Raw genomic sequence first — 14,396 nt, 5'->3', positions numbered from 1 at the left:
AAACACATAACAAAATAAAGATAATCACATCAAATAACAAGATAAAGACAATATGAGGTATAGTGAAGGTGGTGATTGGTAGACCCAGACATGAAAAGGAACAGGTAGCATTAAGAGTAAATGATACATTGATAATGTCTATGCAGTGTTGCAAAACTTTTTTTTAACAACTGTCACTGAAAAGATGGAGTTGTCACATTCAGTAAATGCTGCCATGAAATATCTCAGGCCAGTCATTGTAAATAACCTCAGTACTATGAATAAAACCCTTACTCCATCAGTCCAAATAAAGTCCAGCATAAAAATCTTTAAAATCAGAAAAGCTCAATTGGTTATGATAAAATATCAACAAAGTTAATTAAAGTGCATTTTTGGGATTAGTAACTCATTAAGTTATCACTGGAACTAGTCTTTTAGCAGTGGACTTGAATGATTTAAATTTGTCAGAGTTGACCATATGTTTTAGATGGGAGATAAAGAAACACTGTAAAATTTCTGCTCAATTTGATTTTTACGAGCATTCCTTAAAATTTTCGAAATGCTACTGTCAAATGAGCTTCTTAACCACCTGACAACAACAAAATATATTATCAAACTCACAGTTCAGATTTCTCATGGGTTCTGATATAGAGAAAGCTATCTACAAATACAGCATGAATGTACTTAATTCATTAGACAATAAATTAGAAGCTACTGCTATATTCTGTGATCTGTCAAGGGCATTTGACTGTAAATTACAATTTCCTTTTACATAAATTAGATTATTATTGTGTAACAGGATATGATGCAAAATGGAGCAAATTCTGTTTCTCTGACAGGAAATAATGGGTGTCATTAGAAAAGAGACAAGTACTGAACTATCAGATTAGCTGGCTGATTTGGGGGAGGGGATCAAACGGTGAGGTCATTGGTCCCATGAGATTAGTGAAGGATTGGGAAGGAAGTCATCCATGCCCTTTCAAAGCAACCATTTGCCTGTAGTGATCTAGGGAAATCACGGAAAACCTAAATCAGGATGGCTGGACACAGATTTGAACCGTCGTCCTCCCAAATGTGAGTCCAGTGTGCCACCTCGCGTAGTGAACTATAAGACATTATCCAACTAGGAACTAATTACATGTGTTATTCCCCAAAATTCCATCTTTGTCACCTTTTTTTTTCTTGTGTGTATGAATGACCTTTACCTGTGACATTACCAGATGCCAAGTTTGTTTTGTTTATAGATTATACAGACATTGTAATAAATAGCGAATCAAGTGTAGCCTTACAAAGATCAGTAATAAAATTTTATGAACATTAATAAATGGTTCCTAGCTAATTCTTTGTTATTTAACTTTGAAAAAACACGCTACCCACAATTTGGAACTTGTTAGAGGTTTCCCGCCACTATATACCTAAATATGACAGGTAGAAGAAGTTGACAGCATTAAATTCTTGGGATTGCAGTTTTATAATAAGTTCAACTCAGATGAGAATACCACAGAATTGGTGAAGCACCTAAACAAATCTCTATTTACAATGCGAGTGCTGTCAGACATAGAAGATATAAAAATAAAAAGCTAGCATATTATGCTTACTTTCATTCCATAATGTTGTACAGGATTATTTCTTGGGGTAACTCATCACACCAAGCTAAAGTTTTCCAGGTCCAAAAATGTATAATAAGAATTATTTATGGTGAAATCAACAACATTATGCAGAGGCCAGTTTAGGAAACTAGGAATACTAACTACTGCTTCCCAGTATTTTTATTCTTTAATGAAATTTGTCATTAAAAATACCTCTCTTTTTCAAACCAACAGCTCAGTTGATGGGAATCAATACTATGAACAAGAATAATCTTCAGAAAAATTTAAAGTCATTTACTTTAGTCCAGAAAGATGTTCATTATTCAGGAACAGACATTTTCAATAACTTGCCTGGATCACAAAAAGTTTAACTACAAATAAGGTTCAGTTTAAGAGGAGACTTAAGGACTTATTAGTGGGCAACTCCTTCTATTCTACTGATGAATTTCTTAGTACAATCTACTAATGCGTATATGTTACTAATAATGTCAAATAATATATTTATAAACATAGCATTCTGTATAAATTCATGGATTAATGTGATTTTTGTGAGTAAATGCTGTTACATGATTTTTCTATTTCATGATCCATGGCTACAATACCCTAACAATTACCATATGAGCCTCAATGTGTTGAACATTTACATGTTTTGTGACAAGTTATTTATTATCTTTTAAACAAGAATATATTTAAGATTGTTTTGACTTATTCCTCATCCATAAGGACCATTTCACTCAGGATCTGTGTAAGGTATATTAGCATACTTGTTTTTCCTTTGTAAATATTTATTGAGTATTCTTGTTTTACTGGCATGTTCAACTGATCTCAGTACACACTTCACAAACTTGTGTCAGATTCAAGAAAGCTGTTATTCTGTCAGTTTTTGTTACCTTTGAAAACAATACTGTCTAGTTCTATAAGAAAATCTGCCAATTTGCATTTATTCCTGTCATTTGATTCATGGATTCCCAATATAGGATAACAAAATTGCTGCCACTAACCATAAAATAGTGAAAAAGCAACTCTTTCAGTTTTTAGCTGTTATTGTTTGAATGGATAGTATAATTGAAATTATTTATTATTACAGGCTTAGACGGAAGTAATCACATATAATCATCATCTTCAGATCTTAAAATAAAACATTAATAAAGAACTACATAGATGACACAGATTAAAAGTTTTTAAAGCTTAAATTTTTTAGTTGTACCTGAATGTGCAAATAACAGATTTCCAAAATTTAAAATTCTTAAAATTGTACCTGGTTATTCACAATTTGTGGAAGGTCAAAATTCTTCAAAATGAACATAGCCAAAGCTGTAAAATAAAGACAACATTCCATGGTATCTACCATTTTACTGTATGCACTATGCATCATGCATGAAGGGTGGGGATGGAGGAAGGTGGCAGGAGGAGACAAAAAATACAAATACTGGGTGCTATTGAAATGTTAAGAGATAACTGTCTAAAAGACGTGATGCAATTAATTTCAAACTAAGAAGAAATTTAGGTTATGCACCTAACGTGAATACATGAAACATGTTAAAATTTACAATTAAATGAAAACATTGATCTAAAACATAAAGCGCAAGCAATGTTTTTCGCCAGAGGGCGTTCGAGGTGTGTTATGCATTGGAATCAGACTGCCTGTGGCCATGCTGCCACAGTGAGTGTAGTGAGCTGCTAAAGTCTTATTTTGCCAAGTGGAACTATTGAAAAGCTGGTGGGTTGCTGCTAACTGGGCTGTCTGAATATATCAACAAAATTCTTGAAGTGTACCAAATTCTCAAAGTCTCACTAGAGATTGATTATTTTATGTGGTTCATTCAGGTGACATCTATATGCTTCAAACTGTTCCAAGATATTCAAGAAACACCCATTACATGATGTGATTAAAATTTCAAGACATCTCTCTACTGGTCCTACCAAGTGTTTAGTTTCATTAGATGATCTCCAGAGGCTGTCGTATCACTTTGTGGTGCACTGTGTTCATTACGCCGGGTCTCAGAAGTTCTACCAGTCAGATATATTGACTATGGCAGTCATTGCACTGAATCTTATACACAAACTATGTCAAAATTTACAACTTGATTTATTTGGAGTGTGTTTTCACCTAAAACAAAGAAATTAAATTGTGTGAAAGCCTATTCCTAAACCAGTGGTCCCCCCCCCCCCCCCCCCCCCCACTACTGTATCTTCACCCTTCCTCAATATTCTATAGGCATGAACACAGATTTTTGCACTTGCTGTTCCTATTTGAACAAAATACCGTATTTACTCGAATCTAAGCCACACTTTTTTCCCAGTTTTTGTAATCCAAAAAACCGCCTGCGGCTTAGAATCGAGTGCAAGGCAAGCGAAAGTTCTGAAATATGTTGGTGGGTGCCGCCACAACTAACTTCTGCTGTCAAATATATGTAGTGCTACACAGGCATGCTTTGTAGGCACAAAGATAAATAATAACACCAAAATCTCTGTGTCAGTAAATAAATTTTTAGAAAAAGGTAAAAGACGAGCTTTTTTTCTCCGCCCCGAGTTTCGACCACTGCATTATCATACATTATCCAACGAAGTAAATACAAATTCCATATTGTTCATCTTCGAATGTAGCAGCATTTCAATGTACTACGAAAATCCGACTGGCAAGACTGTTTGGGATGTTTGTCAACATGGCCAACTCTACATTCTGAATTTTTTCCTACCTGTGAGAAGAGATGGTTACTAATAGGAACTTTTATGAATTGTGAATCACATGCAGTACTCTCTTCACCATAAGAATAATATGAATATAAACATTTTGCCATGTATTGTTTCTTGTTTGCTGCTTTCTCATTTAAATCCTGTCTGCTAATAAACTATGAAACTAGAGTGAGACAACAGCAAACGTGGAAGAATATACATATCATGTCATGTTTATATTCGTATTTTTCTTATGCCTAATAGTGATACAGTCAGAAATGAAGTATGGCAATTGACTAGATTTTTTAAATCTAAGATGACTCTAATTTCTGTGCAGAATGTAATGTACTAAAGAGACGCCTGCAAAGATTTTCAAACGGAGAAAAATTTTCACTTAGCTCTCGTTCAGAACATCATCTATCATACGCGGTATATTATTTGGTTCTTGTTGATCATTATCAAAGAAAGCAGCAGTGTAAGTAACAACAAATAGCAGTCTCTTGCCATTGTTTCGCTAATGAGACGATTCCTCTATTTTTTTAATTGTAAGCGGCGGTAGCATCCACAAAAAAAAGCCATGCCGCGAGCGGCGACAGGCCGTAAACGCGCACTATCAGAATGCAACAAACAAAGCATGACACAGTACAGTAATGCATTTTCAGCTTAGAGCGACGTAAACACCTATAACAAAGAAAACGGCGCTTATCAGATCAAAGAAAAATAAGCAATTAATTCAAACCAGACGAAGCCCATGAAAAAGGAAGAGTACCCGTATAAATATGGATGGAGCGCCTGACGCTTAGCAATGGCTACCTGGTAAAGCTTAACTGCTAAGCTTACTATTCGAACCAAACTACTGTAGCTGTATTGCCATTCATTCGACCTAAATTGTGTCTCATATTGCAATGGACCGACTTTGTTTCGATTTGGAGATGCGGCCTAAAACTTTTCTCTCCTCTTGACTTTCGAGTCTCAAATTTCAGGTGCGGCTTAGATTCGGGAAATTTTTTTTTCTTTGATTTTGAGTCTCATTTTTCAGGTGCGGCTTAGATTCGAGTAAATACGGTAGTCTCTGTTCTCAATGTGTGGTTTGTTTTAATTTCTTGAAACATTTAAGTGACTACTTCAGCCTTTTAACCATTACTTGTAGCACTCTGCTTAAGAATGTCTATTGATTATGCCTTTACATTTGTGTTCAACAGTAAATTTTACTTTGAGGTAAAAAGCACTGTACTTGGCAGCAGTGTCATTGAATTCATTTACATTCATGATTAATAATAAAGTGGAATCATTAACATATCAGTAACAGCATATTATTTTCTTAGTTAACTCTAAGCATTCATCAAAAAAATTTCTGCTCTATATGATTCAAGAATAATCAAACAATGGAAAATCCAGGATGGAATGTAACAATACGAGAGAAGGAAAGTTGCTACTCACGATAGAGCGGAGATGCTAAGTTGCGATAGGCACAACAAAAAGATTCAAACAATTAAAGCCATTAAGGCCTTTATCAGCAGTAGACACACACACACACACACACACACACACACACAAATGCAAATGCAACTTGCACACACGTCTGCAGTCTCAGAGAGCTGAAACCACACTGCACTCTGAGACTGCAGACGAGACGTGTGTGTGTGTGTGTGTGTGTGTGTGTGTGTGTGTGTGTCTCTCTCTCTCTCTCTCTTTCTCTCTCTCTCTCTCTCTCTCTCTCTCTCTCTCTCTCTCTCTCTCTCTCTATACTGCTGACAAAGGCCTTAATGGTCGAAAGCTATAATTGTGTGAATCTTTTTGTTGTGCCTATCGCGACTCAGCATCTCCACTATATGGTGAGTAGCAACTTTCCTTCATGAATAATTCCACCATAATACCAGTGATTGTGTTATACTGTTGTCTAGTCCGATCTGCCAACTGTCTTGCTAACGTTACAGTCGAGCATAACTTTGTTAGTTGACAAAAACTGGCACTGTTGAATGAATAAATCCAAGCTTAACTAATTACACATACTAGATGCTCTTGTGCAGTAAGAATTGACGGTTTGCAGGATTTACAATGTGACAGTAAATCAAATCCACTTATATTATTCATTAAAAAGAAGTTATTCCAAGTTTTAATTAATTGTGTTGGTACAACAGAAGCTTGGTAGAAAAGCACAAATCTGGTTCATTTTGCTGTAAGTTTGTAGGAGGGGTGGCCACATGGCAGACAGGTAACAAACAAATGCCACATGATAACCAGTTACTGACCAGTGTTGGTATCATAACAGAGTTACAGGCAGAACATGTCAAGAGGAATTGCTAAGAAGATTGTTCAAGGGAATTCATCAACATTGTCTTTTTTAAAGGGCAAAGGAATTATGGCAATTAAATATTTATTGTAAAATGTATCAATTTCTGACAGTAGGCAAAATGTATTTGAATCATTATGTGATGAACTTTGGAGGATTATTTTACATTATGTTCCTTACAATGTATTTAATTATCACTTTTGACCTCTTAATGACTTACACTTTTACTCCCAGTTTTCATAGTTTTCTTATTTGTGTTATTAAAAGTATTTTTAATGTTTGAAAAATAAATAAAATCATGTACGTAATAGGCTATTTATTTACATTCCCAATTAAATCAAGCACAATTTAGTTTGAAAAACAATTCAATTTTAAATAGTTTTCATGGTTGTTGGACATAACACATAATAATCATACACACAATGTCAACGAATATGAATGCTAATATTATGTAACTTTTTATACTTGGAAACAGCAAAATAAATTTTCATCCAGATTCAAATTGACATGCTTTAAGAATACTGAGTGTCATTGAAATATGTTGTCCAAGGCATCAAGACAGCTCCAGGAAGTGTTTTTAGTTACTAATTTTTTCAACTGTTTCAATATCTCCCATTAAGACCCCTTTGTGATCTATATCCTATTTACTGAGTTGTCCCCACCAATAATTAGTGCTGGTGACTCCTCTAGCTGTAAGTGAGTTGTTTCCTTCTCCTTGTTTTACATATAAAGTTACATAAATCCTTAGTATCAAGTATTAGATACATACATCAGCTTGTAACTAATGGCAAATAGTTAATTGCATTTTTCCATTAAGATTAATTGGTATTAGGAATGGCATAAAGCCACAAAATACATCCCAACATGATGACAGGCAACAAACAAATAAATGATAAATGCGATGAAACAGGAATATTAGTTTTGAAATCAGTTGATATATCAACTTATGATGAATATATATATATATATAGATATAACAAACATTAGTCAGAATCTGCTATGAAATTAACTTAGTTACTCAACAGCTAACACAAAAGATAACCATTTCAACAGTACAATAACCAAAATTTTCGACAACTGCATCTAATCTGATTCCTTCTGTTTCTTCCCTGATAAGAATGTTACTCTCTAGTAAAGGGCAGTTGCATATAACTAACCTAGATTAGATGATTCATCTGTTGTCTGTGGTTCACTTGTTTCAAGAGGTGGTACCCTCATAGGAGCTGTCACAAAAACGAATTCTGCATGTTTTTTCAACACCTTCCTGAGAGCTCCCGTTTTCTGCTTGAAAACATCACCGTTCTGTCGATACCCATGGATACATAAAATCTGTGGAATTCAAGCATAATATTTCAATACATTTATCAACAGGATGAACCAAATAAATGTATTGTATAAAAAGAAAATTCAATTGACAAAAACTGTTAAACTACAAGAAGACAGAAAGAGTGGCCAGTAGATCTACACCCAACTTATCTTCAGGAGGTGTGACTTCAATTACTACTGATAAAGACAGAAGCAGAACATTAAATGAACTATTCCCAGCCTCTGCAACTCATATGGTCCTCCCTTAGTAAGAAAGAAAGAATTTGGTTGGGAAAGGTTGGAAAGGAGGGGCAGTTCATTCAGACTCAGACTCAAGGGACACATCTGTTGTGAGGACGGGGATAGTCTCCCCTCACCTCACACCAGATGGGTCCCTTTCAATCTGTCTCCCTCCGCCCTCCCCCCCCCCCCCTCTACCCCACCCCTTCCAGTAGTCCTTCCTGAGGAAAGAAGAGGAAAGTTTCAAAAGCTAGGAACAGCACATTTTATTTTCTACTGGATGGTGTACAACATTCTTTATCAAAACACATTTTACAGACAACCATCAACATAACTGTGTTGTGAATTCAGCATTTATCATAATTTCCATACTTTCATTGGTAGTCCTCCTCCTTATACGTAAAATTCACTTTATCTTTCTGAAAGTTACAAGTCACTCACTGCTGATACATCGTGTAGTGACCATCTGCCATTACATAGTGTTGAATCGCATGCACCGTATGTATGTGTTTACAAACACTGCACTGTCAAACCTTTCAACGCCAGACACTAGAGGCGCTGTGTTTCATACGTGTGTTTAGGATTTGTTCAATCTTTGATTTACATTTTTTATGTTTTAGTATCTTCTGTGCCTATTTTTTAGTGCATAGTTAAAGGATAACTTGAATGTACCGTTTGTGGCAGATTACCATTAAGTTGCAAGTTGTATCCTCAGAAGCTGTTGTACTTCTTCAGCATTTCTCCTGTGATCACATTCAATAAAGTTTATCACTAGTTGAGCAAGTGAGTTTTTCGTGTAGTCTGGTTTCACCGTGTTGAGATACACACAGTATTAAATCGTCGAACAGCGGCCTGCCCAGCTTGTATTGACACACTGTATCTCTACACAAAAACTCAGGTCTTTGTAACCAATATCAACAAACAAATTGATAAGAGCATGCACTTCGTAAGACTAAGTCATCACTTCTTATCTTAAGAGTTGTTAGCTTTTGCCACTGTGTGTTATGATCGAGGGTCAACTTAAGTATTTGATACCGCTCCACCCCTTCACAACCAAATTGTCACCCTCCAACCTATCATCGACCACGGACTACACCACAGCTCAGTGTGTCATACATCTAAGACTTTGTATTCACATTTGCTCGATTCACCAACTCTCAACAGAACTGTCACCTTCCAACAAAGCCTACACTTTAGGATATGCTACACGTGCATCTGTCCCACAACTTATATTTCAAAAACTAATATGGAAATGAAATAATTGTCATTGTTCTGTTCTCTATCTGTTTACACACATTTGATGTCAAATGCCACTTCATCACTACTTAATGAGGGAAGCTGACATTCGGTATCAGTAGACTTCGCAGACCCTATGATCCCTATATCACTTAGCCCACTAAGATCATCACTCCCTAGGTTACAGTCCCTAGCCAAATTATGAGATGCACTGCACATTTTAAATGTTATTTGTAATAATTACATGTTGAGTAGTACATTTAATGTGATTAATTGGAAAATTTATGACAGTTATTCAGGGCACTTATTACATTGTTGAATTTTGTATCTATTGTTGCTACGTAACATTGGTTTCTTGACTTATCACGTTTTTTGTGTGTAAATTACAGTTTTGATTTTGTAGTGTTTTCTCATGTGTTGTTGGCGAAGTGAATAGACTGATTCTGTGACCTATGGTCGCTTGACACTGCACTTTCTCTGACTATCAAAACTGTAAGTTACACACAAAAAACATGATAAATATTCATTTCCGTTTGTAAATACATAATAAACAGAAAAATAAAAATAACATTTTGCTGCTTGCAAATGAGAAGTTGTAGATTGTGTAGTAGAATAGCTACCAACATAGTCCAATAGTATCACGTAACGTATGTAAACTACTGCATGCATCCACTCTTTTTGCCAGTCAAGCTATAAATAGACCTTTGACATAATGTTATAAACAACACACAGTGCATCAGGTCATTAATACATATCTCAACCGTGAACTCTGAGCAAATGATATACAATATTTTACAACAATTATTCATTCACAAATGTAAATATTATGTATCGGTACCAAAAGTTTCGCTAAATGTTAATATGTAACAACAATTTTACAGTAAGAAAATAAAAAATAACCCACTGAAGATAGCACAAAAAGTGCCGAAACATGTCTGGGTAAAACAAAACGGAAAAAAAGGTGTCTTGCATAAGGCGAAATTCCTCGTCCTATTTTTACAGCAAGCACGGACATAAGAGGAAGAACTACAACAACACAACATGATTATAAAATTAATTTTTAAGTAGGCTTTGCCTCCTTGTTTAGGGTTAAAAATGAAGTTACACACTCAGATGGTATGATATTCAATCAGCTCCCATGTAATAAAAAACAGTCTACCTCAATCTTCATAGCTCAATTGACAGCACAGCCGACTGCCCTGCAGGGGACCTGGATTCAGTCAAGGTGCTGTTTTGGATTTTTCCTTTGTGGGAGGATTGACATGGAGTGCACTCAGACTTTTGAGGCCAACTGAGGGGTTACTCGACAGATTAATAGCAGTTCAGTGTCCAGGTACCCAAAAACAACCAGGACAGATATCAGTGTGCTTGACCACATTCCTTCCACACCACAACCAATGACGCCACTGGCAGAGGAGGACACAAGACGATCAACTGGGCCCAATTGGCTTGTCGAGGGCCAGAATGCAGAAAGTTACATTTTTTACCCAACATGAAACAAGAAACTGGGAATGCCTACAAATTCAAAAGAAAATTAAAAACATAATTCATTAGCCACTCTTGGTAAAAGTCTAGAATAGGACTAGTGGCATACTTCTGTGTTTTCTTGCAGGAATGTTGTCAGCACTAGCCATGAGATATGATGGGAACAGAAGGTGTGTCAGCTCTTTGTTACACAGTGCCAGTGAGGGATTAGCATGCAGACGACGTAATAAATTTGGAAGAAAGGATGAAACATTGTTGTAAATGAGGATTATAAATTTAATTGTTTGAAGATTTTAAATTTAATTGTTCCTTGTTTGAGTGTAGCTATTTAAACTGTGCTTGTACCTGAAAACCAAGGACTCCATTGTAACACAATATATTCGATATTCTCTGCCCTGTGTTGCTATGCAATCAATCTGCATGAGCACACTGAGTACACAGATCAATGTCATTTATTTAATGCATGGGAGAAGGTAGGTGGATCAATGCTTTTTAATTAAATCATAGGGGAAGGTAGATGGATCAATGTTTATTAATATATCGGACATGCAACTCTATATTAATAAACATTGATCCACTTACCTTCTCCCATGATTGAATTAAAAAAATGTTCATTCATTTAATCCAAGTTATGTATTTTGCTGCACTTGAAGATGATTTCATCCATGAAAACTTTTACTCTTAAGAATCATTTCACCATCACATTTGATAAATTTTTGTATCTCTGCAATTAATCCATGAGGCAGGCACCAACGGACAATATTGGGATGCAGGACTAAGCCACTTAAATCAGTCCACTTTAGAGAACTTGCTGCCGCAATCATAAAATCTTTCTCTTGAAATTCACTAATACACCAAAAAACAGCAAACAAGACAATGGTTTCAATTTTGGCACTAGAAACACGTTTCCTCTGTTTCTGCCTCTGGTTATGTCACATAAAAATCCCACTGGTTACATGAAACTGATGCGATTCCAACCTATGAGCAGCAGATAAGCACCACCATGATTGCCGCTGGACCTGACCTAGACTTAAGCTGCTGCTCTTTCTAAAAAGTATCCAATTAGGCTACTAGATTCATGGACAGAAAAGTTCTGTGAGCTCCATGGCAAATAGCAATGTTAGTTAAAAATCTACATGACATTTAATAATTTACTATAAATTGGACCCAGTACTTAGACTTAAAAAATATGTTCTACAAAACATACCACTGCAGTCAAGGAAATGTTAAGCCACTAACAGCAGATAAAACAGCAGCTATATAGTAAAACTGAGGATGCAGCAGTTTTTGCTGAAGTTGCAGCTTTTTAACAGAGTTAAGTTACTATGACATCTTTGTCTTTTGTTAATGTTTTTTCTACATCCTTGAAGTTTTTGCTCCTTGATAGGATCTACTACAGGAATCAATGGATAGATGAATGGATGAATAAAATTGCCCAACTTTATAAACACATTAGGCAGTAAGAGAGTGGTCAGTTTAATCATTGAATATACTACTTGCACACTGGTCCCTTTATTTATTATGCATTATTTGGCTAAAAATGTATTTAATACCTGCATCTCAGTTAAAACACTGATCATCAAAGACTTCAAATGAGCATTAAGAAAATGCCTGATGCAAATACTACGGCATTGTAAACAGATGTTCTCAAACTGTGGTAGATCAAATCAAATTTTATTGTCATTAAACAACTTAGTGTTGTAATAGACAGCGTCAAAAAATACGAGGAAAGGTACCAAAACACAATACAATACATATATACATGTTTTTTTAAAAGGTACCAATTAGTTTTTAAAAAAATATACAGAAAAGAAAAGTATTTACAGTTATACATCTCCTTGGATCAAATTTGTTACAGAATATGATACCGCCTATATTTTCACTACATGCTATAATCATCATTCATTCTGGAGACATCTCAAGTTTTTTTCGAATTCCAGAGTGTTGTAGGTTGTATTCAGTTGTACTAGGGGTCTATTCGCAAACAGTTGCATAGCCCCTTATAGTTAAATTACTTACGAAAATGGGGATATATACAAGACCTATAAAATCATCATCTGGAGTCTGAGTGATGAACAAACTAGGCAAAGATGTAAATAAACAATCAGCTAGTAACAAATGACTGTATAAGAAAAGTGAGCAAAACTGATGTGCTGCTACAGAAGAATCCAAACCTTCCACTTCGCGAAGATGACACTATTATTTGTACACGTGAATATCAAGTCTTTAAAAAATGAAACTAATGATCTCAGTATTTTGTTAGGAGTGAAAAACATTGTTATATTATGTATTAATGAACACTGGTTAAGTGAAGATCACCTGCAGTTATATGTACCACCAGGTATTGACTTAGTAACCAGGTTGCTATGGACAAACACAAAACTATGATGGGCCGGATGGGGGGGGGGGGGGGGCATAAAATATATATATCAGAGGTAGTAGAGACATGCATTACAGTTGTTTCATTTATACTATCATCATCCGAAATGAGATTATATGTTAGTGTTATCCTTGTGGATCTCAACAAGGCATAGCCACAGAATACTGCTACAAAAACTCTACTACTATGGTTTAACAGGCTCAGAGCTACCTCTTACCAGATGCTACCAGAATGACAGAAAACAAATTGTTCAGTTCAACAATATGAGGTCTAATGTCTTGAAAATCATGTAGGGCATGCCACAGGATTCTGTGTTATGACCTTTGCTCTTCATAATATAAGTACATGACTCACCGAGCATTATAATGTGTAAATCCACACTTTCTGAATATGATACAACTTTTGTTACAGCTGAGAAAGACATAGGAACTTCCTGGCAGATTAAAACTGTGTGCCAGACCGAGACTCGAGTTTGGGACCTTTGCTTTTGGCAGGCAAGAGCACTTGCCCACGAAAGGCAAAGGTCCCGAGTTCGAGTCTCGGTCCGGCACACAGTTTTAATCTACCAGGAAGTTTCATATCAGTGCACACTCTGCTGTGGAGTCAAAATCTCATTCTGGAGACATAGGAACATTAAAGCAGGAAAGTAAGGGTCATCTCATCTACATCAATACGCTGCAAACCACCTCACAGAGTGTGATGGAGGGTACTGCTACTATCATTAACTGAGCCCCCCTTCTCAGTTTCACTTGCGAATGATCCGTGGAAAAAATGATTGTTGCTAAGCTTTTGTATCAGCTCTAATTTCTTGAATTTTCTCATCATGGTCATTTTGCGAGATAAATGTGGGAGGAAGCAATATGTTGTCAGACTCTTCCTAGAAAGCACTCATTCAAAATTTCAATCGTAAACCTCTCCGTGACGTACTATGCTGCTATTGTAGCACCAGGCACTGGAGTTTGTTGACTATCTCCGTAAAGTTCTCTCACTGACTAAATGACCCTGTGACAAAACATGCTTCTCTTCATTAGAACTTCTTTATCTCTTCTATCAGTCCTGCCTGGTAAGGACCCTAGATTAATGAACAAAACTAAAAAAAATCAGTTGAACAAACACCTTGTAAGCCACTTCTTTAGTGGATTAATTATATTTCTTTAACACCACAAGGACTGTACCAGTCGGTCTGACCAGGGAGCATTGTTTAACATTTAAT

The 14,396-nt window shown here is 35.8% G+C and overlaps 1 protein-coding gene across 1 annotated transcript in view; it reads right to left on the bottom strand.

The window, feature by feature from the left end:
* The window catches only part of LOC124612879 (esterase OVCA2), a 47,497-nt gene that overhangs the window by 24,968 nt on the left and 8,133 nt on the right, over positions 1–14,396 (bottom strand). Inside the window, exon 2 of the mRNA XM_047141325.1 lies at positions 7,695–7,866. Coding sequence (XP_046997281.1) covers positions 7,695–7,866 — 172 coding nt within the window. The remainder of the gene's footprint in view (positions 1–7,694; positions 7,867–14,396) is intronic.

Source organism: Schistocerca americana, chromosome 4 (genome assembly GCF_021461395.2).
Source record: "Schistocerca americana isolate TAMUIC-IGC-003095 chromosome 4, iqSchAmer2.1, whole genome shotgun sequence".
Classification (NCBI taxonomy): Eukaryota; Metazoa; Arthropoda; class Insecta; order Orthoptera; family Acrididae; genus Schistocerca; species Schistocerca americana.
This window is presented reverse-complemented; position numbering and strand designations above follow the sequence as displayed.